The sequence below is a fragment of the Ochlerotatus camptorhynchus genome, unplaced genomic scaffold (genome assembly GCF_037179485.1).
Source record: "Ochlerotatus camptorhynchus isolate MF236.1 unplaced genomic scaffold, CSIRO-AGI_Acam_v1.1 ptg000432l, whole genome shotgun sequence".
Lineage (NCBI taxonomy): Eukaryota > Metazoa > Arthropoda > Insecta > Diptera > Culicidae > Ochlerotatus > Ochlerotatus camptorhynchus.
Window position 1 is genome coordinate 4,596,448 of NW_027040918.1, and position 27,204 is coordinate 4,623,651.

The following is a 27,204-nucleotide window of genomic DNA, read 5'->3' on the forward strand; positions in this document are numbered from 1 at the left end:
TGAAAATGTTCCTCGTGTAACTGACGGACAATGATTTGAGTCACATGGTGTTTCTCCGGTAGCAAGATTTGGTGTCTTCCATCATAAGGTATTGACGAGTTCTTGAGACGACCGCCAACCCTAATTAGTCCGTCAGTGTCAATGAATGGAGCAAGACCTTGGTACTGCTTCAACTTCTTCTTTTTATCCTTCAGTGTGTTGAAAAGTTCCTGAAATTCTTCCTTCTGTACCAGTTTCACGATTACATGTGTTGCCTCAGCAAAGTTCCACACAGCTCGAGACGAGGAATAGTCGTTGGTTTTAAAGGAGCCACTCTCGACTTGCTACAAACCAGCTCAACATTTACCGTTCTATCGGGGGAGATGCACCTCGTGTACAAGACTGCCCCGTAAGCACGCTTGGAAGCACACCGCTTCTTTTGTAGTTTGTTGACAGATGGCAGCTGCTCCCGGAAAATTGTCCACAACTGGTACTGGTCGTCCGGCAATTCTTCGTCCCATCCTAGCTTGATTCGCCACAAATCTTGCATCAGCAATTTTGCTGTCGTAGTCACAGGTCCAATGTAACCACATGGATCAAAGAGAAGTCCAATGGCAGAAAGTACGCTGCGTTTGGTTGGTATGGGATTCGGCAGTCTACCATCAAGTGGGTTCACGATGAAGGTAAAGTAGTCGTCGTTGGGATTCCAAATCAAGCCGAGAGTTTTGATCACACTGTTAATGTCAGCATCTTCAACATTTAGCAGTGTTTCTTGGAGTTCAACCGGAATACTGTTTCGAACAACTTCACTATTGGAGCAGAACTTGTGAACTCCAAATCCTCCTCGCCTCAGTAGTTCCGTAAGTTGCTTGCAGATTTCAATCACCTCTTGCTCGGTATTTGCCCCAGTAAGAAAGTCGTCGATATAGCTGCTATCTTCAATGACTCTGGCTACGAGGGGCAGCTCAGATGCTTCATCCTTTTCCAATTGCATCAATGTGCGCGTTGCCAGGTATGGTGCACTGGAACAACCGTACGTTACAGTTGTCAACTCGAATGTTCCGACTTCGTTATTTGAATTCAGCCATAGAGTGCGTGATACTTCCTATCATCTTTGTGGACATACACCTAACGATACATCTTCGCAACGTCTGCTGTTATTGCCACAGGAAAGCAGCAACAACGGAGGAGAATTGTAATAAGGTCGTTTTGCACTGTTGGTCCTGTCTCTAAAGCATCGTTCAGCGAGAGACCTGACGTGGTCTTCGCCGAAGCGTCAAACACTACACGGATTTTTGTCGTCGAGCATGACTCCTTGTAAACGGCGTGATGAGGTAAGAAGTAGCAATCATTGGGATTGTCATGGACCTCAATCATATGACCGAGGGCCAAGTATTCTGTCATGAATTCAGTGTATCGATTCTTCTCGTTTTCGTTGACGAACGATCGTAGTGCGGTTTCCAAGGAATTGCCAAGTTGACCCTTGTTTTCGTTGAATGGCTGTCTGACAGTGTATCGACCTGTTTCCTCACGGGAAAATGTTCGCTCGTAATGTTTCTCTACGGCTTGTTCTGCTAGTGTGTATGGTAAGGCTTCCTGGCATGTTTCCAACTCCCAGAATTTCACGAGGGTGCGATTGAGTTGTTCGTCGGTGATGTTTAATTGGCAAACTCTACGATTCGGACCGCCTTGATCCACCTTGACGGGACCGCTGACAATCCATCCAAGATGTGTTTCAACCAACATGGGTGTTCCGCCTTCAGTAATTCGAAAAATAGTTCAGCGCCGATGATCATTTGGATTTCGTCGGGAACGCCAAAGCTAGGCTTGCGGGAATGGTCCAGGAACGTATGTCGACCTTCATGAGTGGCAGATTGGTGGTACTCGTTGGTACCACGAAAAAGTCTAGAAAGGCGTTGAACGAATTAACGCGAGAGCTGATCTTTGCACAAAGCTTATACTTAACTTGCTGATTGGGATGTTGACGTTTTCCATGACAATGTTCAATTTTCTCGCAAGAGTTTCACAGATTAAGTTCGTATCCGATCCTGAGTCCAACAAGGCACGGCATACCACAGTTTTATTTCCGGAGTCACACACAAGCACTACTGCGGTCGAAAGGAGCACATGTTGTTTCAGCATGAACGAATTTGCACAGTTGATAAATCCATGTGTTTGTACAGCAATCACACGATGATCTTCTGCAACGGCGGGAACTTACGCAGTTGATTGGCTTGCCAGTGTCTTGTAAGCTGTGGGCTTATCTTCATGCAGGAGAGTATGATGTTTTATCCAACTGTTTGGCAATTACATTGACCAGTATCATTTCCGAAAGTCCTCCCACAGGTAGCTCTCGATTCTTCAAAGCGTCAATATTTTTGGTACAGGTATCGAGTAGGTTCCGCAATTCATTGCCGTTCTCACTCGTCATCTTGGGGAGGTTGAGTAGAGCATCTATGTGAGTGTCAATTATGAGTCGCTCGTCTTCATAGGTGTCTTCTAGCATCTTCCATGCCGAATCGTAATCGTTGTTGTTGATTACGTCTTGGTCAATCTTACCAGCAGCGTTTCCAACAAGACAATTCTTCAAGTGGTAAAGTTTAATCGCCGGAGACTCATCAGGGTACCTGTTCATTATAGTATTGAACATACACTTAAAAGAGTACCAATTCTCAAGACTGCCGTCGAATGTTGGCAGCGGTACCTGCAGATGAGGTGTCGAATTCTTCACTACCACTGGTTGCTGTGGCACGAAAGCAGGCGCCAACATATTCATTTTTCTTCGCTGTTTGTCTTCTTCTTCTACATCCCACTTTTCGATTTCCGTTTGAACTTGCACAAACAGCTCGTTGTACAGTTCCTCGTTTCGGAAGTAGTCTCTTCTGAACTCGTCACGTTGATCCCTCGAAACGAGTTCACAAATCTCCAGATATGACTTCTGCAGATCGTCGTTCCACCGGCGGAGAGTCTTGAGTTGCAATTTGAGCCAGTGAATACTAATGTTTTCCTGATCCAACCGCTCTTGAATCCGAATCATCTTTTTCTTCGCCAAATCACGCTGGTCAATCAACCTATCCAGGTTCTTCGCCATATCTTTTTGCTTCTGTTCCTGTTTCTGCTGTTGCACTGATACGTAACTTGTTGATTGCACACCGAGGAAAGCGTCGAGCATATTTCTCGGTGTTATGTTTCTTGCCGGATGTGGAGTTTCCTCACTCATGAGCACAACTTTTCACTACACTATTTCACAAATACTTCCTAACGTTCGAGGAAGTTCTTTGCTGTTCTTCTTTCACTCGGATTTCGTATTTCAAACACGATCGATCATGTTTCGCGCGCACACACACTACTGCACGACGCATCGTTTGGCAACTTTCTATTTTTTCCAACCGGTGGAAATCACAAATTTTCGCCAGAATATCTCCATAAATCAACAAAAACCATCACAAAATGTTCATCCGGTTTTCGGAAGATTTGCTGGTGATTGAATCAAAACGCGTGTGTGCAGAACAAAACTTTTATTTCCACTAAATTTCTTCTCTTCCTTTTCCTCTCTCGGTCCTACGCGGGATTACCGGGGGGTCGCCTGAAGTATTTCACGCGTAGCATCATCTAGACTATTGAAGAAGCTATGAATTAGTTTTGAAAATTAATAAATCTTGAGAATTTCAGTGAAAATCATAGAACTATGGAGAGCTTTGAGTGTGTTGGTTTATTTCCTTTCAATTCCGTTACAATTGCTTATATTTTGACAGATACGCGTATTACGTCTACCACTTGAAGACTTCATCAGAGCCAACTATTCAACACCACTTTATTTAAAGTAACTAAAAGGAAATAAACCAACACACTCAAAGCTCTCCATAAAGGGATTCCGTTAAGAGGTTCGACAAATTTAAAAGATTGATCATAGAATTATATTAATTATTTCGTTGCGGGAGCTTAAACATTTTTAGAATTAAGTTCAATTAAATTCAGGGTGGTACAACAAGCTTCAAGGGAACTGCAAACACTTTAGAGCAGTTTTGAGAACTCCAAGAAAGATACTGATCTCGCTAAACAGCTAAAAAAAACTTTAAGAAAGAATAGGTATTCTCAAGGCAGAGATATTCCAGAGCAGCGAAATTACATAACTTTTAAAGAAGTTTAGAGAAATTCAGTGAATTTTTAAAAGTTTAGAGAAGATTCATGATCGTTAGGAAAATTGTGAAAACTTTAGGAAGTCCGAAAAAGTTTAGAGAAGCTAAAAACAATCATGATAAGTATTGTGAGCATCAAGAAGACCTCAGAATAGTCCATTACATATTCAACGGAGATTTCGCATGAAAATTCGCTTGGAGTTCAAAGATTCACTTAGAACGTTTGTCTGAATTCTCTAAAAAAAATCATAAGAATATAGTTAGAATACTTCTCGCAATTATCCAACGAATCAAATTTTCTTTTAATTTAACTCAAGGCAATTCGAATTTCTCCTTAGTAAGAAATCCTATGGAAAGATTTACAGAATTGTAATTGAATTCATTTAAGATTTGTTTTTTAATCTCACTCCTTCTCTTGAAATTCTACTCACATTTGAAAGCCTTCTAAGAATTCATTTTCATTTCTCCTCACAAATTCCTTAGATTTCTCCCCTTAATTTGTTTGGAAAATTTCTCCTGGAATTATTTTTCGAATTTCTTTGAAGATCTCTTCTCGAATTTCTTTGAAGATCTCTTCTCAGATTTAATTGTAATCCTCCTTTTAGCAGCCCCTTCACCCCCTCAGTATTCACCAATAACTTACGAGGACTTATGTCCTGATTTCAAATGTGTGAATGAAAATAACTAGTAATATTGATTTTTTTTTTATTTTAAAATGTATTCTTTTCTTTGAAATATCATTGGTAAAAAAAATATTAAATATCCTGAGTAATGATAATATTCCTTAAGACTTCCAGGTATTTTCAAGAAAAATAGAATTCCATGAGAATTCCCGGTTTTTCAGGATTTTCCAGGCAGTAGTCATAAACTTTCTATTGAATCTTTCGTTTTAAAGGTTCCTATTGTACATATTTAAGTGTTTATGAGATTCTAATTGAAGTTTTACATCAAGCATTTATTTGGTATGCCATCAGTACGACTAATTTTCTTCCCTTAGGTCATTTTTTAGTCACTTTTTTACAACTATTAGTCAACTAAAATCACTATTTTTGACAGCATTGATCGCTACCAGCCCTGGAATTATCATCGAATCCTGGTCAGAATTTCCTTTCGGCATTTATCTTAGGCATCGTTTGCCGGCTTTTGCCGCGGGTATTGTGGGTTTCCCAGGTGCCCGGTTCAAGCTTCAGTTGACTACAATCAACAACACTAGCAACCGGTAACAACGATGGAAATTATGCAAGATTAAAAATACTTAAAAATACTTAAGAATACTTATGAAAGATTCAAACATATTTAATGCATACTAGTAATAAAAATTAGAGTGGGATGCCCCTAGGTAATAACCCATTTAACAAAGTGATCTCTTCCGCTCAATCGTATTTAGTTCTATGCTAAAATTAAATGTATATCGCACAACCGGGAAATTTTCCAAAATTCCTGGAAAAACGGAAAATTGCCAATGAAGATTTGCTTGGCTAGTCCCAAGAATTCCATACTCGGTCTCCTTTAAAAAAATCATTGTGTTTATCAAATTCGACAAATAAAAATGTTCCCATTCGACAAGAAAACAGAATGAATTTCCACCCTTCTTTGTATTAACTGAACAACATAATTCGATCCGGAACGGTCCACTTGTGCGAGTTCACAATGGACCAGACAAGTTGCAAACGCCACATGCATACACTTCAAAGTTCAAGCTGATGCAATTTTCCACTACTCCTCAAGAGGGTAACCCGTTCAGGCATTGAAATCCTTGTCGCAACATTGTATAGAGCGCCAGTATAAAACACCTTCTTTTCACCCAACCACTCACCGTTCGCACCGTTCCCATCGTCCGAGGAGGGATGTCTCCTCCTTCTCAAACGTTTCTTCGTTCTCTCGATTTCCGGCAGCGCAGTAAGTGTCAACCCCAAGAGAAAAGCAGTCGAACCGATTGGGAAAATTGAGAGCCAATCGATAATTGATTTGTGGCACTTTTCCCTGCGAAGCACCACGCCATCGTCCCGAGAGCATAATCCGATACTCGAGAGCACTCTTGTCGACAGATTTTGCTCTTTCGAGCTCTCATCAAAGTTGGCAACGATGAAAAAATAAAGAACGACAGAACTGCTGCTGCTCTGTTGCCATACGAAATGCGGGTCCTTATCGATGATAAGCACTTGCGCTGTGAGAACCGGAACGCAAAAATGTCTGTTCCTCCGCCCTCTCGGAAAGGGTTGGGTCGGATGAGAAAAGCTCGGCTGAAGGAGTGACGTGATTGGAGCTGACTGGCTGCTGCGTTTTGCGTTGATGGGAGTCGGATAAATTCGAAACATATTAATTATGATAATGTTTAAATCAACACCGGCAGCATGATCCAATCAAATGTTCTGTGCATGTCAGCTCAATTTTTGTTCTTCACAAATTACGAGATGTTCTTCCCTAACGGTGAAATGGAAACAAGATGATAATAAGAAACTTCCAGCATGTCGTCAGCGAATGGTGGCTTATTATAGGTGCACACATTCCGAATAATCATCCGTAATAAGTAGTCGAGGGAGGGGAGGGCAAATGTATGTAGGTTGAGGACCAGCATCATCTCTCTTGCCGCAGTGCGATTCGTGAGGTTGTTTTTCCATCGCGATGAATTATAAAAATTGTGTGTCTTATCCTGAAGGCGAAGAAGAGCAGCAGACTTTTAATTTCAGGTTAATACACAAATACACATGGCGATGCTGTCGAGGGGGGAAGGACGGTTGTACAGTACAAGGAGATAATTTTTCTTCCATTTCATGTTGTACGCGATTTTCTAATGATAACAAAGCATACACCTCGAGACTTGCTGTGTGTGTGTCCTTATGGGAGATTTTACGGGAAAGGTTCACGGTCTTATTAGAAAGACGCAAGCTCCGCGCACACGGCCCCAGGAGTTGCTGTTCGTTCGGTAGTTCGTTCGTTCGTTCGTTCGTTTTTGACAGAGATCTGATAGGTGAAACAATCTTAATGGAGAAATGGAAAAATCATCCTGGTTGCTGTCGAGATTTTGTTGTTATTTTTTTTTGTTTTACATCTTTTTGCCCTAAGCTGAGCGTAGATTGATAATTTCAGGAAATGGAGGGCCGATGTGAATATGGGTACACTAGGGTGGGTCAACTTTGTGTGGAGGAAGATCACAACTCCGAACGAAGTTGGTTACGATCTGGAGTTGCGGGAGAATTTTATAGTTTGTATGGGAAAATTTATGGAAATCGAAACGAAGCTATTCAAAAATTGCTTGTCAAAAGTTAAAAATATTCTCAATTTTGACCACTAGAGCCTTAAATTGAGCAAACTATGCAGAACAACTTTGTCGAACACCTCAAATCGATTCGACTTCTTTGCAAATAGTTATTTTCTCCCGGCATGCATAATTCAAGGCTGGTGGCAGTAATTTTTCACCAAAAAGTCACTTAAGTCACTATTTTTTTAAATTTAGTCACCAAAATCATTTTTTTACGGCTAACATTGAGAGTAAAGGCCCAAACGCAATGGTAGGGGAAGCGCGACGGCAGTGGCAGCGGAAAAGCCCGATCTGAGTAAACCTACTTGTCGGGTAGGAAACTAGTTAAAACCAAATTGACTCTGGTTAGATATCTTGGCCTTATTTTTGATGTGACAACTGTCAAACCTTGCCGCTGCCTGGACGTCATTTATTTTCAAAAACTCGAAAGCAGGTTTTTGTTCGTAAAAATGTGTTTATTGCATTCTATTTTCCTACCACAGTTGACACGTTGAATTTCCAAAAATTAATGGCGTCCCCTTTCCCCTTAAAGAATTTGCCTTTACAAATCTCATCAAAACGCGTTTTTTTCTCCTTGATTTGTTTTCCAGCGATCTTGTTTTCCGTACCAATACCACCGACGCCAGAGAGGCAGTTCCCACACCTGGACCCTACCTATCGACCCATCAACTCAGGCCCAAGAGGCAATCATGCTTACCACTACACCACCGGCGCCGCTTGATTTCGTAACAAATTTGTTTTCCTCGGGCCAGTGCTAAAAATATCGGCAAAAGTTCAACATCGCAAACGAGATGTTTTCACTAGGGAAATTATCGATGGGAATTTTGCAAAGCGTTATTTGCCAAGGGAACTTTCTTGTTTGAGATTGAGAGGAACTAATAATCACTAATATCACTACCACTTTGACTCACCTGCTAGGGAGAGCGTATGTTAAAAGATATTTTTTTGTTCTAGCTTCCATGCTCAGCTTTTCGTTCCCAATATGTAATGAAATAGATCGCGAACTATGACTATCCCTCCCCATGGACATGGAGGTTGACGCTACTGAAGCAAAGGGTTATGTTTAATTTCTTTATATTTGCAACGATGATGATTTCCTATAGTGACACATATCACCTTCCTAATGCTTTAGTATGCCTCAAACGATTAATTTTTGGTTGTTAATTGAACTTTTCTTGATGAAATCGGCTGCTTCATGCAGACTGAGTAATTCTGATTATAGTATCCAATTTGTTCTGTATACAGAGGATTTGGGAGGGCTTATTAGAAACTTCTCACCAATCGTCTAGTAAATTTTGCATATAATTTTATTAAAATTTTATTGTATTTTAGAATATTATTTTTGCTACAGTCAATTGGCATTAGCATACGATACAAAAGATTTAATATTACTTGCTCGTTTTTGCGTAAAATAATCAATAATACCATTGAAAGTTTTTTTTTTCAAGTGTTTGAGATCTGATAGATTTCCCAGTTTGGTTAGAAGTTTCGAAGCTAATGTATGTCTACAGGCCTAATAGAAAGATAGGCAGAAAAAGTGTATCATGAAAAATGGTTGCATGCAGGGTTGCTTCCACTCACTTGCTATAAATGAGTGATTTTCGGAGTTTTGAATTCGTTAGATGTTGTAATGGGGATTTGTGTTTGTTGGATACGGGAAATAAAAAGGAGGGTGGGTGGACGCATGGGGTCGTCAATTTCGCTTTCAGAGTGTCGCAGTCGGCGGTTTTATGATTCGTGAGCAGAGAAACTCCACGTTTGTGGATTGTCTCCATTAATGAATAATTTTTTGTACAATTCGCTGTCAGAAAAACATATGAAACTCTACAGCTTTTCGATTTAGCTACATGGGTCTCCCCCAAGGCTCATGTTTAAGCCCCCTTTTGTACAATTTTTACGTTAGAGAAATTGAGCACGTTGAGACAACTTGCAGATGACGGCGTAGTGTCTATCACAGGGCCAAAAGAGGTTGACCTACAAGTACCCTTACAGGATACCTTGGACAATTTGTCTACTTGGGCTATTCAGCTAGGTATCGAATTCTCCACGGAGAAAACTGAGTTGGTCGTTTTTTCTAGGAAGCATAGCCCAGCACAACCGAAGCTTCAACTTTTGGGTAAACCGATCACTCATTCCATGTCTTTTAAATATCTCGGGGTCTGGTTCGATTCCAAATGCACCTGGAGATCACATTCACATTCACATTGAGTATCTGAGACGAAAATGCCAACTAAGGATCAATTTCCTTCGATCAATTACCTGAGCGGTGGGGAGCCCATCCACAAGATCTTTTGACGTTGTCCCGGTCAACGATTTTATCGGTTTTAGAGTACGGTAGTTTTTTGCTTCCAGTCGACAGCTAAAACGCACATCATCAAGCTGGAACGGATCCAGTATCGTTGTCTTCGTATCGCGTTAGGATGCATGCACTCGACTCATACTATGAGTCTCGAAGTGCTGGCGGGCATGTTGTCACTATCCGTCCGTTTTTCAGAGTTATCTCTGAAGCTCCTCACCCGTTGCGAAGTAATGAACCCACAGGTGATCGAAAACTTTGAGAAGCTTCTGGAGCTAAATCCTCAAACATGTTTTATTACTTTGTACTACCTATATTTAACACAGGATGTCAGCCCTTCCAGAAATTTTCCCAATCGTGTAGTCTTCTCCGATTTCGGCAATTCAGTGAATTTTGATTTATCTATGATGCAGGAAATCCGCGGAATTCCAGAACATCATCGTCCTATGATTGCTCCGTCATTATACTCTGCAAAGTTTGGCCATGTTGATTCTGCAAGAACGTTTTTCACAGATGGATCTCTAATAGAGGAGTCCGCTGGTTTTGGTGTATTTAATGAATTTCATAGCGCCTCTCGAAAACTTGAAGCTCCTTGTTCTGTGTATGTGGCTGAACTGGCAGCAATTCACTACACTTTGGAAACTATTGCTTCACTTCTTCCAGACCACTACTTTATTTTTACGGATAGACTCAGTTCTGTCGAGGCTATCCGTTCCATTAGGCCGGAGGGCCCTCTCTTGAAAATACGAGAGCTGCTTAGTGCTTCATCCGTGCGCTCTTTCATCATCACCTTCGCGTGGGTCCTTCGCATTGCTCAATTTTGGGCAATGAGAAGGCGGATTCACTTGCGAAGGTGGGCGCTATGGAAGGCGAAATTTATGATCGACAAATCGCCGATAGTGAATTTTTCTCTATTTATCGTCAGCAGTCACTCGTTAGCTGGCAACATCAATGGAGTGAAGGAAGCTTGGGACGATGGCTACATTCAATTATCCCTAAGGTTTCGAAGTTTGCATGGTTCAAAGGGTTGGACTTGGGTCGAGACTTCATACGCGTGATGTCTCGTCTCATGTCCAATCACTATTGTCTAAACGCTCACTTGTTCCGTGTGGGGTTGGGAGACAGCAATCTCTGTGAATGTGGACAAGGTTACCAGAACGCTGATCACATCCTTTGGTCTTGTGCGGAGTATCGTGGAGTCAGATCACATTTTTATGATTCCCTTCGGGCTCGAGGTAGACAACCTAATGTTCCAGTTCGGGATATTTTGGCTAGACGCGATCTGGAGTTTATGAAACTCATATATGTTTACTTTAAGGATATTAACCGTAGATTGTAAGTTTGATTAACCTTGTGTTTAGTTTGTATTTTGTACGCGTGGGTTTTTTTTTTTCAATGTTTGTTTTCAAGATAAATAGAAATAATTTCATGCTTTTGGATTAATTAAATAGTTGTATCGTAAAGCACATTTCAAACCTCCTTCTTCCCTTTTCCCATCAAAAAAAATTGTAAATCTACACTAACCTCGAGACAACCGCGAGTACTCGGTCCAGTTCCTTTAACTTTAAATATAAGACAGTAATAATGTATAACGCAAAGGATAACTCGGCTCTGTAAAGTTTATTAGATTGAGCCTTTACAAATAAAGTAATTATAAAAAATATATATACGAGGACGTTAACTGTCCAAATGGTTCACGGAATCATAAATATTTCGATTTTTTTTTTCAACTGTAGATCATTTACTTCATTCATGTGTCAGTTTCTAACCCTATCTTAAATTTAATTTTAATTAATTTTTTCCCAAGTTTATTTCGATGCAATGTAAGAACATATATTTTTTCCATAGATCTACGCAAGTAAAACCATGCAAATTTATTCCAAATTTAAGTTATGCCCTAGGGCCACAACTTGAGCACTAGTGCAATGACAGGCTCACATATCCTAGCGATTTTGTTCGTGTCCGTTATCTTTAAATTTTATCCAGATCATATAATTAAAATTTATTCCCTGCTTGTGAATTAGTCATAGACTTATCACAAATTTTCTGTGGTGTCGAAACAAAAATCTGGTCCCAATTCTGTTTCTGGCTTCTTTACTTCGTGATCTGGAATGTTTCCTAACCTAAGAGGTCGAAAAAATGGTCTAGGAAAATTTCCAAGCTCTAATCATTTTCGCAAGGACCAGAACTTTGTAAAATTTTTGAAGCCCGGTGGCTTTAGTATTTATCAGTCAGGGCTGGTAGCGAGTCACTTTTAGTGACTTGGTCACCTTTTTTCAAGCCAGTATCTATTATTATTATTATTTAACTTTATTAGGGAGGCTTTCAGCCTTGGGCTGGTTCGCCTCCATAGCCAGTATCTACATTTTGTACTAATTTTCGAACAATTCGCAGAAGGTTTGTGACGTTTTTATCGTCTTGTCTACTCATTTTTCTAATTAAAATTGCCTGAGTTCTCCAGACTTATAATAATAATATGAAAGATATTTTTTAAACGCGTCAAAAATATTTTTTGGTAGGTCAAAAACAACAGCAATTAACCCAAACGTTTTTAAGACATGACAATCAGTTTTAAAGAAACAGCTTTACAATCAAATCCATTGAATGTTGAAGTTTAACAAAGTAAAAAAAAAAACTTTCTTAATTTGAGTAAGTTCAAGATCTTAACATTTTCAATGTCTTGAAGTTTCGTATTCTTAGTTCAAGATATTGAAAATTTTCAAAGTGCCAGAATTGAGGAAAAAATAATAATGATTTATTTCAGGCTCGCAACAATTGTAGAAACTTTGAAGAAGTTCTGCGGAATGAAAGGAAATGCTGAGAATTTCAGTGAAGCTTCATAAACAAACTGCGGGAACATAAGGGAAGTTAAAACAATGAAAATATGGGGAACTTACTGGAAGCTTTAAGAACCTCAAAGCGGTTCATTTAGCATCCGAATTTTTTTAAGAACTTCATTCCTAGAATTTCAGAGAACTTCACAGGTGTCAAGCAAACTTGATAATTATAGAAAACTTTAGGGGTATTGTGCAAATTTTTAAGAACTTCTAAGCACCTCAGAGAAGCTAGATCTAGAGATTTTTGGGGAATTTCAGATCTTAAGAGCAGTTCCCGTAACTTTAGTCCAGACTTAAAGATGTGTTGAAAAAAAAATGAGAACCCTTCCGAGAATTTCAGGGAAGTACACTGCCGGTAATCTTAATTCAGTCCCATCTACATTTTTATCATTTTTGAGTCAGCGTCATTATTCAGTTTATCTCTCTATGTTTTTTTTTCGAGGACAAAGGTGGTTTGTTCAAGAAAAATGAAAAACAATGCCAAGTCAAATTGTCTCACATCGAAAAGTAACCGCAAGTCAGTCCCATTAGAAAAAAATAGGCTTTCATTAAATTTATATAGGGGTAAGAGGGGCATAGTGAACAGGTGCTGCATAATGAGCATAATGAACATCCTTCCTCTATATAAAAAATAATTTCTGTCTGTCTGCCTGACCCTTATAGACTCGTAAACGACTAAACCGATCGGCATGAAAATTTGTATGCAGGAGTTTTTGGGGCCGGGAAAGGTTCTTATGATAATTCGATTAATCCGGAACAAATCCAAAAACATTCAATAACGTGCTATGGGACCATGGTATCTTTCTACTGTTCAATACTGTGCTAAACTAATGCAGCATCGTCATGGAATTGTGACTGACTTGCGGTTATTTTTCTCATTGACGTTAAATGTAATCGCAATTCAGTCCCATTCAGATTTTGGCCATAAAATAACAATTTCATGATATTTTATCCTTTTTTTTTTTTGAAAGCTTAGATGCATTATATCACATTGTACGTTTATTTTTAAACTTATCCCTCAAAAATAAGTGTAAAATCGAAAGCTTGTAAAATCTTTGAACGCCGGTTTCTCATTTCCAGTTTTTTACAGATGGGACTGACTTGTGATTATGGGCAGTACAGAGACCTTCAGAGAATTTATGAAAACTCCAGAAATATATCAGGAACTTCACAGAAGTCCAGAGAGTTTCAGGGAAAATTAAAAGGTGTTTACGGGAATTTCATTTATTTCCGAGCCGAACCGAGATCTTCAATAGAATTGAGAATCAAAGGGCAGTCCAAATAATTTCAAGGACATTGTAGAAACCGTAAACGCCCCGGGAGAATTTCTGGAACGCGATAAAAAATTAATGAACATCCGGAAACCTTAACAGTATGTTAAAGGTGTTTATATCATGGAGATTTCAAGAATATAAAAAATGCGAAAATTTAGCTAAGTTGATTAGAGAACATCAACGAAGTTCCAGTAATTTAAACAAATATTTGAAAACTTTTAGCATGCAGCGATAACTTCAAGAAATTCCAGAGAACTTTTAATTAATTTAGATATTCTTAGGTAGTTTCTGCGAAGTTCCGAGTACTTCGAGGACGATCCGAAAACTTTTGAATAATCCCATTAACTTTAGCAAATTTGCAGCGACTTACCATTAGTTCCGTGAAATTATGGGGTAGGCCGAGAATTCTATGATTGATCCGAAAACGTCAGAAGCGTCAGGGAATTATAAATATATAAGTTAACAACGGAGTCACCCCAGCGTCAACACTTAAGAAGTCACCGGCACCGGCAGCACCAACGGGCACCTGCACCGAGACAGCAAAGTCAGCATTATCACCACGCGGCAACAGCCACATGGACGGATCGAGTATCGGCACCACGACGGACTACGTGACTGGAAGACCATCGTCGTTGCTAGTTGCTAGGTCAGCTGTTTTAGGGAACTGGCAAAGGTAGCTAGGTGTTCGACATGATTTAATAAAGACATTATTGTTAGAACCATCGACGTGTGTAGTTCGTAGTTTAGTTTTTAAAAACCTGAAATTCCGTAGTACGGGTTTAAGTTATATATATCAGAAAATTTGACGGATTATTAACAAATTTAAAGAGCTTCAGGTAATCATACATAAGTTCAGAGAAAATTAGTGAGCGTTTATAAAGTTTATAATACTTAAGGAAAATTGTCGAAATTTCAAGACAAATCAATTAATTTCAGTAAAGTTCTTTAAAAATACTGATAAATTCAGAGCAGTCTATAGAACTTTAACGAAACCCAGTAATAGTTAAGGCAGTTTTAATAACACCAGGGTAGTCTAGACTATTGAAGAAGGTTTTAAATTAGTGTCGATAATTTGAACGATGTTTCATGAACTTCAGAAAAATCTTGAGAACTTCAGTGAAAATCACATAACTATATATTATTTCGTTCAATTCCATGATAATTGCGGGAGCACAAAAGTTCCAGAAATTTAGAAAAACTTCGAAAACTCAACAAAAGGAAAGAGGTTTTCAAAAACATTTCGAGAACTTCATAGAAATGAAATCTATCCAGCTTAAAGGGAGATCCGCGAACTTCTGGAATTTGTATGAACATAAGCGAAATCAGTTCCATTAGTTTCAGAAAGTTAGTGGGAAATTTATAGCAGTTCTCAAATTTTCAGAAAACTTCAGAGACGTTAAAAAGTTAGGCCTTCGCATAAGTTCAGAAGTTCACGGAAGCTTATACATTTTTAGGACAGTTCAATTAAATTCAGCGCAGTACAACAAGCTTCATGAGAACTGCAAAAACTTTAGAGAAGTTTTAGAATTTCAGAAAATATCAGAGAACCTCAGAGCAGTTCCGTTTACATTAGAGAAGTCACATAAATATTAAAGAAGTTTAGAGAACTTCAGCTAATTGTTAAACCTTTAAAGGAGATCCATGATCGTTAGAAAAATTGAAGAAATTTTAAGAAGTCCTATAAAGCTCAGGGAAGTTTAAGAATTTGATGCGCAGTATTCTGAGCATCAGGCTAGTTTTTAAAACTTCAAAAGAACTTCAAGACAGTTTCATTAACCTCAGGAAAAAATTGGGAACTTTCAAGTAGTTCATTCCATATTCAACTGAGATTTTCATTGAAATATTCCTTCATCCTACGAATTCAAATTTCTTTTAGTTTCCTCGGAATTACCTTAAAATTCTCCACAATAAGAAACCCTTTTGAAAGATTGTCCGAATATTAATTGAATTCATTTCAGATTTTATTTTGAATCTTACTCCTTCCCCTGGAATTCTACTCACATCTCCTAAGAATTCATTGACATTTCTCCTCACAAATTCCTTAGATTGCTTCTCATAATTTGTTTGCCAAACTCTCCTGAATTTATTTTCCGAATGCCTTTGAAGATGTCCGGGAGTTATCCTCAGATTTAAAAATTGTAACCCTCCTTTTAATATTCTGAAATAAATTCCAAAGACTTATGCTCCTGTTTCGTTTTCTCCCACAAACTTTGGAATTTTCCTCTGAAGTTCACAGGAGTTGTGCTCCTCAGAAATTCCTAAGAGTTTTCATTAAAATTTACTTTTAATCCAATTCAGGGTTTCTTGAAATTCTACCTAAAACTATCAGGCTTTACATGAAATCTAAAACCTTTAAAACTGTGCATGGAATTTGACTCCACATTCTTAAAAATTTCGTGAATCATTATAGCTTTTAAGTCCAGAACTAGTTAAAATTTAAAATTTGTAGGAAATATGCATGTTCCAAAACTGTCTGAGCAGCTGGGGGCGACCCCGGCGTAGTGGTTAACATCCATTCCTCTCACGCCAAAGTCACGAGTTCAAATCTCACCCCCGGACAAGTCACGAATGACCCAAGAGTGTTAAAGTGACTATAATATAAAAAAAAAAAAAAAAAAAAAAAAACTGTCTGAGCACAGCCGCATACAGTGAAACTGACCTCTTTAATTCGATACAGCAATCTTTCAACCAATTGAGCAGATTTTTTGTTTATAATTAGGGCCAACCACAAACTTGAAATTCACAAAACGTCAGCTCAGTTTGTTGAAAGACGTTAAGACCTGTATTATTTTCTTTCAGCAACTTACAGCAAAGGCAAAAAAGCAAGTACGGGAACAAACCTATTGATAAGAACTAAATAATAGCAAATTCTCCCGCAAGAAAAAGCTAGAGTGGTTCAAAATTTATATTTTACTCCATCCAGTCAAATCGATCCAAATTCATGTCCTAACCATTCTCCCATAATTTGAGATCTTTTGGGTACAATCTAATATTGCACTGGTCCTTTGAATATTTCATTGGATTATATGACACAAGAAGAAAACATAAATACTCAAATTGGACCAATTTTGATTTTATTGCAGTTGTAAAGGTAAGTAAATCGAGTTAAATTTATTGATTTCAGCTTAGAATGTTTTGTTTTGTAAGACGGATAAATTCCTACAGGTTAGCATTTCAAAACTTGTTTCTGATTTTAAATTAACGTTCACTTGGTTCTTGCTTCAACAATTCCCATTATCTCTAAAAAGGCAACGAACACCCCTCGGCGTACATCATGCAAACTTCTGGATTCTAAATTTTCAATTAATGTTATTCCCTATTGCATTCCACCTGAAGCAAGTCACAGCGAGTCCCTAAATTTTCATACACTTTTTCTGCGATACAATTTTCTTACAAAAAAAAACTGCCGCTTCATCTAATTGCCTATTCGTAATCACTCACACTGCGCTCACAGTGGCAGCCACAGCATCTATATTGATACATTGCCCTACCCCATCGCCGGCCTAGCCCTCATTCATCACCGCCGCCGAAGTAAGCCGAATGTTTATTATCAGTGGATATCAATTATTCATATTTACTGCGAAGCGACGCACCAAAGCAGCGTATCGACTGAGAGGGAGGAAGAAGCACCCGGCAGCATTTTCTTCATACTCGACGACGGCATCGAAAGTAAATCTCATTAATGAGCTACGAGGGATCCCCTCGCAACTTTTACGCACCGCGCGCATAATTCAAATTTTTTATTATAGACAGTTTTCCTTCCCACCAGTTGGCTTAATTTCGAAAAGTATACTCCGATATACCAACACAGACTTGACACCTTTTTTTTTTTTGGCTTCTTCATCCTGCAATTCAGTGAATCATTGTTTAATTACCGAGTATTATTTTGCTTCTCTCTGCTTACAGACGCTAGTTCCATCGGCACCGCAAAACTTTACCGTGGAGAAGATTTTGCCATCGACGGAGGCCACCTTCCTGGCGCTGAGTGGCCCTCGCGGACTCTCGATCCTGGAGCTGCCCCGCCGTTGGGGACCCAACGGACAGTACCAGAACGGGAAGGAGTGCATCATTTGTCGGTAAGTCCTCACACTTCCCCGCTACTTAGGGGATGATAATTTTCTCGCAATCGCAATCAGCCAAACAAGCCAGCAGAGCAACAATACCGGAGGGATTAAAGTTTTTAACCCGGGTTTGGCCAAGTCGGTGCGAAGAAGCAACAAGGAGGCTTAAGAAAATTGGTCAAATTTCCATAGAAAAGCAATAATGCTAATACAAGGCCAGCCAGTTGCGAACCAAGTGGTTCTTCTTTCGTTTCATTTTTGTCTATTAGATAACTGGTCGGTTTGGCCCGAAAAAAAAAGCAGTCAGCTAGTATTACCCTTTGCTTTCGAACTGGAAACTGGGAAGCAAATTTTGCCTTCGGCAATTGACTCGAGAATCGAGAAGTTGTCACGAGTCGAAATCAAACGAGAAACAACCAAACTAAAACAAAAGAGCACATACATACCGAATGTGCATAGTACAGTAGCATGGCAATGCCAGCTCGGAAAAATTGAAAGTCAAACTCCGCTGGAGCACAAAAACGTTCATCTAAATTTCATTTGATTTAATTTTAATTAGATTTTGTGTTTAACTAGCAAAATCTACACTTGCTCTCTTTCGACGAGCGGGGCGCAGCATATAGCAGCGTGTCGGCATATGGATTCTTCGATGCTGTGAGAAATGGTATAGTTGGCAAATGTGATGAAAGGGGGGGGGGAGAATCTTTCGAAGCATACATCCCGGATGCTGGGAAGCTTACGAGCTTCCGATTTAGCCCGGTGCTGTTCGGGTACTAAAAAACTCAATTTGTCGAAGCTTCCAACGGAACTTCCCATCTACATAGAAAATGCTTCCAACTTCCTCCCAACTGGGCTCTACCATACCAGTAGGAACATCATCATTATCGTCACTTGGGACGTTAGATATCAAGTTGTAATTGTTCCAACTGGCAGAATAATAGAGTGTGCGGTACGTCGCATCGTACGTCCATCGCACAAGTCGTAATTCCGTTAACAATCCTGTACTCCAATCGTTACATATTGTTTAAACCTTATCGTATTAGCCTTGGCATTTAGTCCAAAATTTGAAAAAAATTAGAACTACAATTTTCGCTGAAAATTACCAAGTTCAACGTACTCGCACTGTACTGTTGCGGAAAATTGCGAAAACCTTCCGAGGAAAACCAGCGGCAGTCATTGCAGATGAGACAAGCGATTGTGGCCACCACGAGCAGTTGGCGATTGTCATCAGGTTTGTTAATAATTATGGGATTAAATTGCCAATTCCATTGGCTGTCTGAGAGCAGTTTGGATTGAAGAAGATGAACCATCACCGGAGCAAAAAATAGATAAAATTAGCTAAATTGAACAGTAGGGAAACAGTGGTGGGTGGACAGCACCATCCACCACGCACTTTGGAGTGTTCCCTATCCCCAGACTAAATGCACCATAGAAGAAAAAATTGCCGCTCCTTAACAAGATTCCTGTGCACGCTAGTGCTAAACACACTTCTAAGTATGTAAAGGAATGGTTTCATGCATACAAAGTGTCGGTTATTTCATTGCCTAGCCAATCTCCTGACATCAACCCCACCGAAAATTTATGGAACGAGCTTAAAAGAAAGGTCAAGCACTACAGTACAAAAAGAGTGGTAACCCTAATAACAATGTTATGGTTCATTTGCTCAACGATGTGTTCGGGGTATCATCCAAACCTTTTGTGGAATAGTTCAATCATTTTAGTAATCGTTCGTTTATGGTATTTTTTATTAGGAATGCTATACCAAAGGAAGCTTTTCAGTGCTTGGTTGAGTCAATGCCAAGAAGATTGAACAAGGCTCTACTTAAAAATAGAGGGCACAGCGGTTACTAAGTGATCAAACTTATACGATTATTTTAAAGTTTTCTATACTATAGTTTTATCAAAGATACCTTATTAACAAGATATCCCACTAATCAATTCCTCGAACAAGGCAGTGGATACACAACCCTTATGTGATCACAGTGCCATCTGGTGAGTGCACATTGAAACTGTTGGAAGTTCCCCAGCAACTTCACCACCAGGGCGATGAAGACGAAGAGGACGATATCATCCTCGATGTCATCATCATTATATTGCGATAGCAAGGCTCTCACTCTTTTGTGATTGGTCCGATTTTCATTCATTACCACTTTATACGCAACAGAAACATTTGAGAAAACAATCACACATCCAAGCTCGCGTCATGATGGACTTATAATATGTTTTGCTTTTGGAGTGAAAGAATTCCCAATATCATCACCGGTAAGAAGCAAATCTCTAAAAGTAATTGATTATTTCCGACTCTGTTGCACAATATAATCTTTATAAGCATATCAGTAGACATGGAAAAACATTTACTCTCCATGAAGAATTACGCAGCACGCATTCAATTCAAAAATTATGTTGGATAATGAATGCTTTCCTATTGTATAATTGTGTGCGTGTTTACTTCCAAGGCTGCAGTTCACTGTTGTCTCGTCACAATCCTTTTGGCGCTGTTATCTGTCTCTATAAATTCCAAAGAGTGAAGGAGGTCTGGTTTTATGCAACACACCTATTTCACTGACCAGGCATATTTGATATATGATTCTAATGAGTGAGTCATTTAATGTTTGAACTTTGAGTTTTCTCGTGCAATTACTTAATTTGTATTGCACTATCAAATGCTTTACTGTTAAAGTCGAATAAATCAAAGTTGAATGAACATAACTTAAAATTTCGCATTTTCGCTACACCTATGTTAATGACCAGCAGTGATGTATGTTACACTCACAACATTCACTGCGTACGTACTACACAATTTATTTCTAAGACAGATTCTTGCTTCAATGCTAATCCATACCCAAATTCAGTCTTGATGGAGTCTCACTCGCTAGTTAGTAATGAGCTGAGCATAGCAATTTTCTGAGGAGTAAAATGCCTACTGCGAAATCATTCCACTAAGCTTCAGAGCGTGTGAGCGAAGGGGGATAAAATGAGAGTGAGGTTTGCTGCCATTCATGTTCATATTTTCTATCACAAGATCTTAATCGAACCCCACACGTATCAGTATATTGACACGAAGGGGAATTATTGACAATAATATTGATGATGTGAGTACAGAATTATTGTCAATACCGATGTATTGACGTCAATATAGAATGCATTGACAATACGATTATTGTCAATAAAAGCAAACGTGTAGGGTCCACTTTACTCTCACTCTGGGTGAACTCTGAGCTTCTTGCGTCGAAAGTGGACCCTACACGATTGCTTTTATTGACAATAATCGTATTGTCAATACATTCTATATTGACGTCAATACATCGAGATTGACAATATTTCTGAATTCACATCATCAATATTATTGTCAATAATTCCCCTAATTCGCACGATATCACAACGCCATGAAATATGTTAACACTTTGTATAGCTGAATGATAGGAAAACGCTATGCAGAACAACTTTGTTCAAGACTGCAAATGGATTAGACTTCTGAGAAAAAAGTTATTATTATATTTATTTAGACCTATTGCTCCGCGCATACCTACGGGCGTATATATAAGCTTGTAGGTACGTGTGGCACACTTGGTCTAAAACGAAAGACGAGTAACTTTTTGTACTAAGATCAAATCGAATTGCAGTCTTCGACAAAGTTGTTTTGTGTAGTATTCTTAATCTAAGTCAGAAATTTGAGCAAAATTCAGTATCAGTATCAACCAATAACACTGAGGAATTCCAGAAATTTTCCCAATTTTAAGGATTATGAATTCAATCGTGTGCCAATGTGAACCTCGTCATGTTGATTCAGAAGACCGTACGTTTTCGAGCTTGCAGCGCTTTAGGTATTTGATTCTGAAAATGGTATCGAAATAAAGGAATGTTTAAATGAGTTGTTGGATTGAACTCACAAGGCGAACAATTTCAGGTTTCTCGTCTCGCTTATATCCGCACTTCACCCAGAGAGTTCCTCCTTCTTTTGGACAAACTTAGAAAGCAGTACACTATTATGAGTTTTCCAGTGTTTTGCCCCGATACCGTGCAAAATTTTTCTAACTACCTCGTCGTAATATACGCTAAGCATACATCATTTCATTATCATACTTTTAATACTTGACGAACGTGCGTGTGTCTGTGGTTGTGGAAAATTCTGCCGCTAGCAGCGCCCTGTACATCACGATAAAAAATTTCACAAGTATCACATTTCCCCAACACCCAAGCGCTCACACATTCTCCGATATCAAAGCGTGACCGAACCCAACAATATTCGCTCAAGTGTGATTTCACGTTTTACCAAGGTACTGATAAATGTGAATAAATTATCTCGTTTTTTTTTCGCCCGTTCCTCGTCCTGGGATCCCAATCCTTAATGGTCCGCCAGACAAATAAAACGTAATAAAATATTAAAAGGTCCAATCTCATATCAAAAAGAGATATTCGTCCATACGCGCGTCGGCGGTGTGCTACCCGAATCCGACGAATCCTCCCTCCGAAACAATTATTCCGACTCGTATCAGCTCAGCGTCGTAAATGTGGCCCGAGAAAGCACAAAAAGGACTTTGATGAAGGAAACCTTTCTCGTGTCCCTGATTTGGGCACCTTCCTCGGGGTCTCCTCGCCGCGATTTCCGGAACGCGTGTTCACCTTTCGAAAAAGTAGATCCCACATCGGCTATGCTGCGCGCGAGGGCGAGTGTGGGTAGTACCTATGCTCTAATATATTTGCTTTGATCAAATAATTAAGGCAGTGTGGAGTCGTTCTCAGACACCCTGCTATGGCAGGGCCGCGGTAGAAATCACATATAATAATCACATACAGGCAAGAAAGAAGGACCATTTCTAATGACGATGCTGGCGATGATGATGATGATGATGATGGTGATGGTGGTGGCGGTCAGCAGTCGTACTCATTCGCCCGTTTTTGGGGAACTCTTGAAAAGAGGGAGAATAGAAGGGAGGCGGCCCACAGTTGCCGCTCTACTCGCATACATTATTTCGAGGAATAAACTAGAAGATTATCCTCGGAAAACATAAATACATTATGAATATGGAAAATGCTTGTGCGGAATTATTTGCGATTTGCCCTGTTTCCGAGGATTTTTGCTATATTTTGTATTGGCCTACCTAATAGAAGGGCGGTTGGTCGGTCGGTTTGGCAAAGTAGAGAACCGAAAGAGAGAGAGAGAGAGTTTACTGTGTTGTTCGACTGTACATATTTAATTTCTCATGTTTTTCCTAGGTAGAGGAATTTGGGAAAAAAGTTGGATCTCGCTTCGGGAGCTGCAGCAGCAAAGTGAAACCAAAGCGTACTGTGCCGAGTACTTTTTGATCAAATTTATAATCTTGCGAACAACTTTTGCCATTGGTTGTGTTCGGTGCTATAGATTAGTTTTGTTTTTACTATTTCATGGCACGGTGGGTGTAAATTGCCTTCAAAATTTCTACAGATTTGCGATAGTATATTTTTTAATGCTATGATTTCTTAAGATGCCTTCTTAATTAGTTTACTAATAAGAAAAGTGACAAATTGGTCAACATCAGCCAATTTTTTTATATTAGATTACCCCAGAGTTTTATTTTTTTTTTATCCTGGTTTATTCGGATTTTTTTTTTTTTTATTATTATTAATTACTTTATTTGTACCGGTTCAATCGAATAAACTTTACAGAGCCGAGTTATCATTTTCGTTATACATTATTATTGGCTTTTATTTAAAGTTGAAAGAACTGGACCGAATACTCGCGGTTGTCTCGAGGTTAGTGGAGATTTACAATTTTTGGATGAGAAAAGGGAGAAGGAGGTTTGAAATGTGGTTTACGATACAAATATTTAATTAATCCCGAACTGAAACATTAGGTTGTCTACCTCGAGCCCGAAGGGAATCGTACAGCACAGATCTGACTACACGAAGCTCAGCACAAGACCAAATAATGTGATCGGCGTTTTTGTAGCCTTGTCCACATTCACAGAGATTGCTATCCCCCAGCCCAACACGGAACAAGTAAGCGTTTAACGAATAGTAATTGGACATCAGACTATGAAGTCTCGACCCACCTCAACCCCTTGATCCAAGGACTCTTCGACACCTTAGGGATGATCGAGTATAGCCATCGTCCCGAATTCCCTTCACTCCATTTATTTTGCCAGCTGGCGAGTGACTGTTGACGATAAATGAAGAAAAATTCGTCGTAGGCGATTTGTCGATCGTAAATATCGTCTTCCATAGCGCCCACCTTTGCAAGCGAGTCCGCCTTCTCATTGCCCGGAATCGAGCAATGAGATGGGACCCATGCAAAGGTGATGACAAAAGATCTTAAAGATAAAGCAGTTAGAAGCTCTCGTATTTGCATGAGAAAATACGAGGAGTGCTTTACCGGTCTCATGAAGCAAATAGCCTCGACAGAACTCAGACTATCCGTAAAAATAAAATAGTGATCTGGTGCAAGTGAGGCGATAGTTTCTAGCGTATAATATATTGCCGCCAGTTCAGCAACATACACGGAACAAGGAGCATGAAGCGTTCGAGAAGCGCTATGAAATTCGTTATAAATACCAAAACCAGCGGACGCCTCTATTAGTGATCCATCTGTGAAGAACGATCTTGCGGAATCAACTTGGCCAAACTTTGCAGCGTAAATTGACGGAACAATCATGAAACGATGATGTTCTGGGATCCCACGAATCTCCCGCGTCATAGATAAATCAAAACTAACTGAATTGGCGAAGTCGGAGAAGCATACACGATGAAGATTATGCTGTGAAGGGCTGACATCCTGTGTTATGTACACGTTGTACAATGACATAAAACGAGTTTGAGGGTTCAGCTCAAGAAGCTTTTCAAAGTTTTCGATTACCAGTGGGTTCGTAACTTCGCAACGGGTGAGGAGCCTGAGGGACAATTCCGAAAACCGATCAGAGAGTGGCAACATGCCCGCCAACACTTCGAGACTCATCGTATGAGTCGAGTGCATGCATCCTAACGCGATACGAAGACAACGATACTGGATCCGTTCCAGTTTGATGATGTGCGTTTTAGCCGCCGACTGGAAGCAAAAACTACCGTACTCTAAAACCGATAAAATCGTTGTCCGGTACAACGTTATAAGATCTTGCGGATGGCCTCCCCACCACATTCCGGTAATTGTTCGGAGAAAATTGATCCTTTATTGGCATTTTCGTCTCAGATACTCAGATCGCCAGGTGCATTTGAAATCGAACCAGACCCCAAGATATTTGAAAGACAAGGAATGAGTAATCGGCTTACCCAAAAGTTGAAGTTTCGGTTGTGCTGGGCTATGCTTCCTAGAGAAAAAAAACGACCAACACAGTTTTCTCCGTGGAGAATTCGATTCCTAGCTGGATAGCCCAAGTAGACAAATTGTCTAAGGTATCCTGCAAGGGTCCTTGCAGGTCGACCCCTTTGGGCCATGTCACAGACACTACGCCGTCATCTGCAAGTTGTCTCAACGTGCAGTTGTCACTTAGACAATTGTCAATTTCTCTGACATAGAAATTATACAAAAGGGGGCTTAAACATGAGCCCTGGGGGAGACCCATGTAACTAAATCGAGAAGCTGTAGAGTTTCCACGAGAAAAGCTCATATGTTTCTCTGACAGCAAATTGTACAAAAAGTTATTAAGTAATAAAGAAAGGCCACAAGCGTGGAGTTTGTCCGAAAGGACTTCAACAGATACTGAATCAAAAGCCCCCTTAATATCCAAGAACACAGAAGCCATTTGCTATTTTTTAGCAAAAGCCAATTGAATTTCTGTGGAAAGCAACGCGAGACAGTCGTTCGTTCCCTTGCCCCTACGGAAACCAAATTGAGTATCTGAGAGTAGGTGGTTCAACTCAACCCATTTGTCCAGGCGAAAAAGGATCATTTTCTCCAACAATGTTCGAATGCACGATAACATCGCAATGGGATACGAGACGTACTCGCCTCCAATCATCCGGAACAATATTAAGCTCCAGGAACTGACCAAACAAATTCAACATGCGCCTCTTAGCGACGTCTGGGAGGTTCTTCAACAAGTTGAACTTGATCTTATCAGCCCCGGAGCCGAATTGCGAAAGGAGCGCGAGTGAGAGCTCCAGCATTGTAAAACGTTGGCTGATCTCGTCTACTGCATTCGTCGTTTCGCGAGGAATCATCTGTGCCGGTGCGGAATCAGGACATACTTTTCGCGCGAACTTGATAATCCAACGATCCGAATAATCCTCGCATCCTTCGCGTTTCTTGGCTTTGATGAGGGTTTTGAGTTCGCGTTCAAGAGCCGAGTATTCTTCGAAATGCTCGGGTGTTCCACGTTTCCGGAAAAGCATAAACGCGTCGGACTTTTTACGATAAACCTCTGTGCATTGCTGGTCCCACCAAGAGGAAGGAGGTTTCCTTCGAAAAGACGTTCCTGGAGCCGGGCGAGTTTGAGCTTGAAGCGCGCTGTCCAAGATCAGATTGGAGAGGAAGTTATATTCCTCCCGCGGTGGAAGCCCTTCAACCGACGACACGGCTTCCTCTATCGCGGTCTTGAACGTTGTCCAATCGATATTACGGGTGAGATCGTATGTGACGTTAACGGGTTCCGACGGACTGAACCCACTGGCAATCGAAATTTTGATCGGCAAGTGATCGCTACCGTGGGTATCCTGGATTACAGTCCACGTGCAATCCAACGATAATGAATTAGAGCAAAGTGTGAGGTCTTATCTGCTACTAATCGAGGATGGTCCAGCCAAACGCGTTACTTCTCCATTGTTGAGAATTGTTATATTGAAGTTATCACAGAGAACGGTTGTCATCATACAGTTCCCCCAGCCTGTACAGTTCCCCCAGCCTGTACCGTGGGAATTAAAATATCCCATAATCAACCGTGGAGTAGGAAAAACTGAATAGATATATGAAAGTTGTTTTCGATTAACCGAAACTCGTGGAGCACAGCACCTTTAAAAAAAGCCTGACATGCGACAACTTCAATACCTGGAAATTGTGGAAAATTCACTCTATAGAAGGAATGGCACTTTTTGATCCCCAAAAGTACCCCTCCTCCACGCGAATCCTCACGATCCAGTCGAATAATGTTAAAATCATAAAAAGGAAGATCGATATCTGAAGAGAGCCAAGTTTCACAAACAGCAAATGCATCACAATCATTATTGTGAACTAAAAACTTAAACGATTCTAATTTAGGAATAAGACTTCGACAATTCCACTGTAGAACAGTGATCAAATCCCTGAACTCGTTTGGAAAATTATCCATCGAAGGAAATTATTGCTGCAAGGAGGGGCCACTTCAATGTCAATTGCTTCGAGAGGGTCTTCACAGTAGGAAGCATTGCCAGAACAATGCTTTTGAGAGGATCAGAAATATTGAGGTACT

At 39.9% G+C, this 27,204-nt stretch overlaps 1 protein-coding gene across 2 annotated transcripts in view; it reads left to right on the forward strand.

The window, feature by feature from the left end:
- LOC135711377 (nuclear pore complex protein Nup88-like) overlaps positions 1-27,204 on the forward strand; it is a 489,612-nt gene that overhangs the window by 47,866 nt on the left and 414,542 nt on the right. For both annotated transcript variants that reach the window (XM_065234234.1, XM_065234232.1), the window contains exon 2: positions 17,694-17,863. In XM_065234234.1, the coding sequence (XP_065090306.1) occupies positions 17,694-17,863 (170 nt within the window). The remainder of the gene's footprint in view (positions 1-17,693; positions 17,864-27,204) is intronic.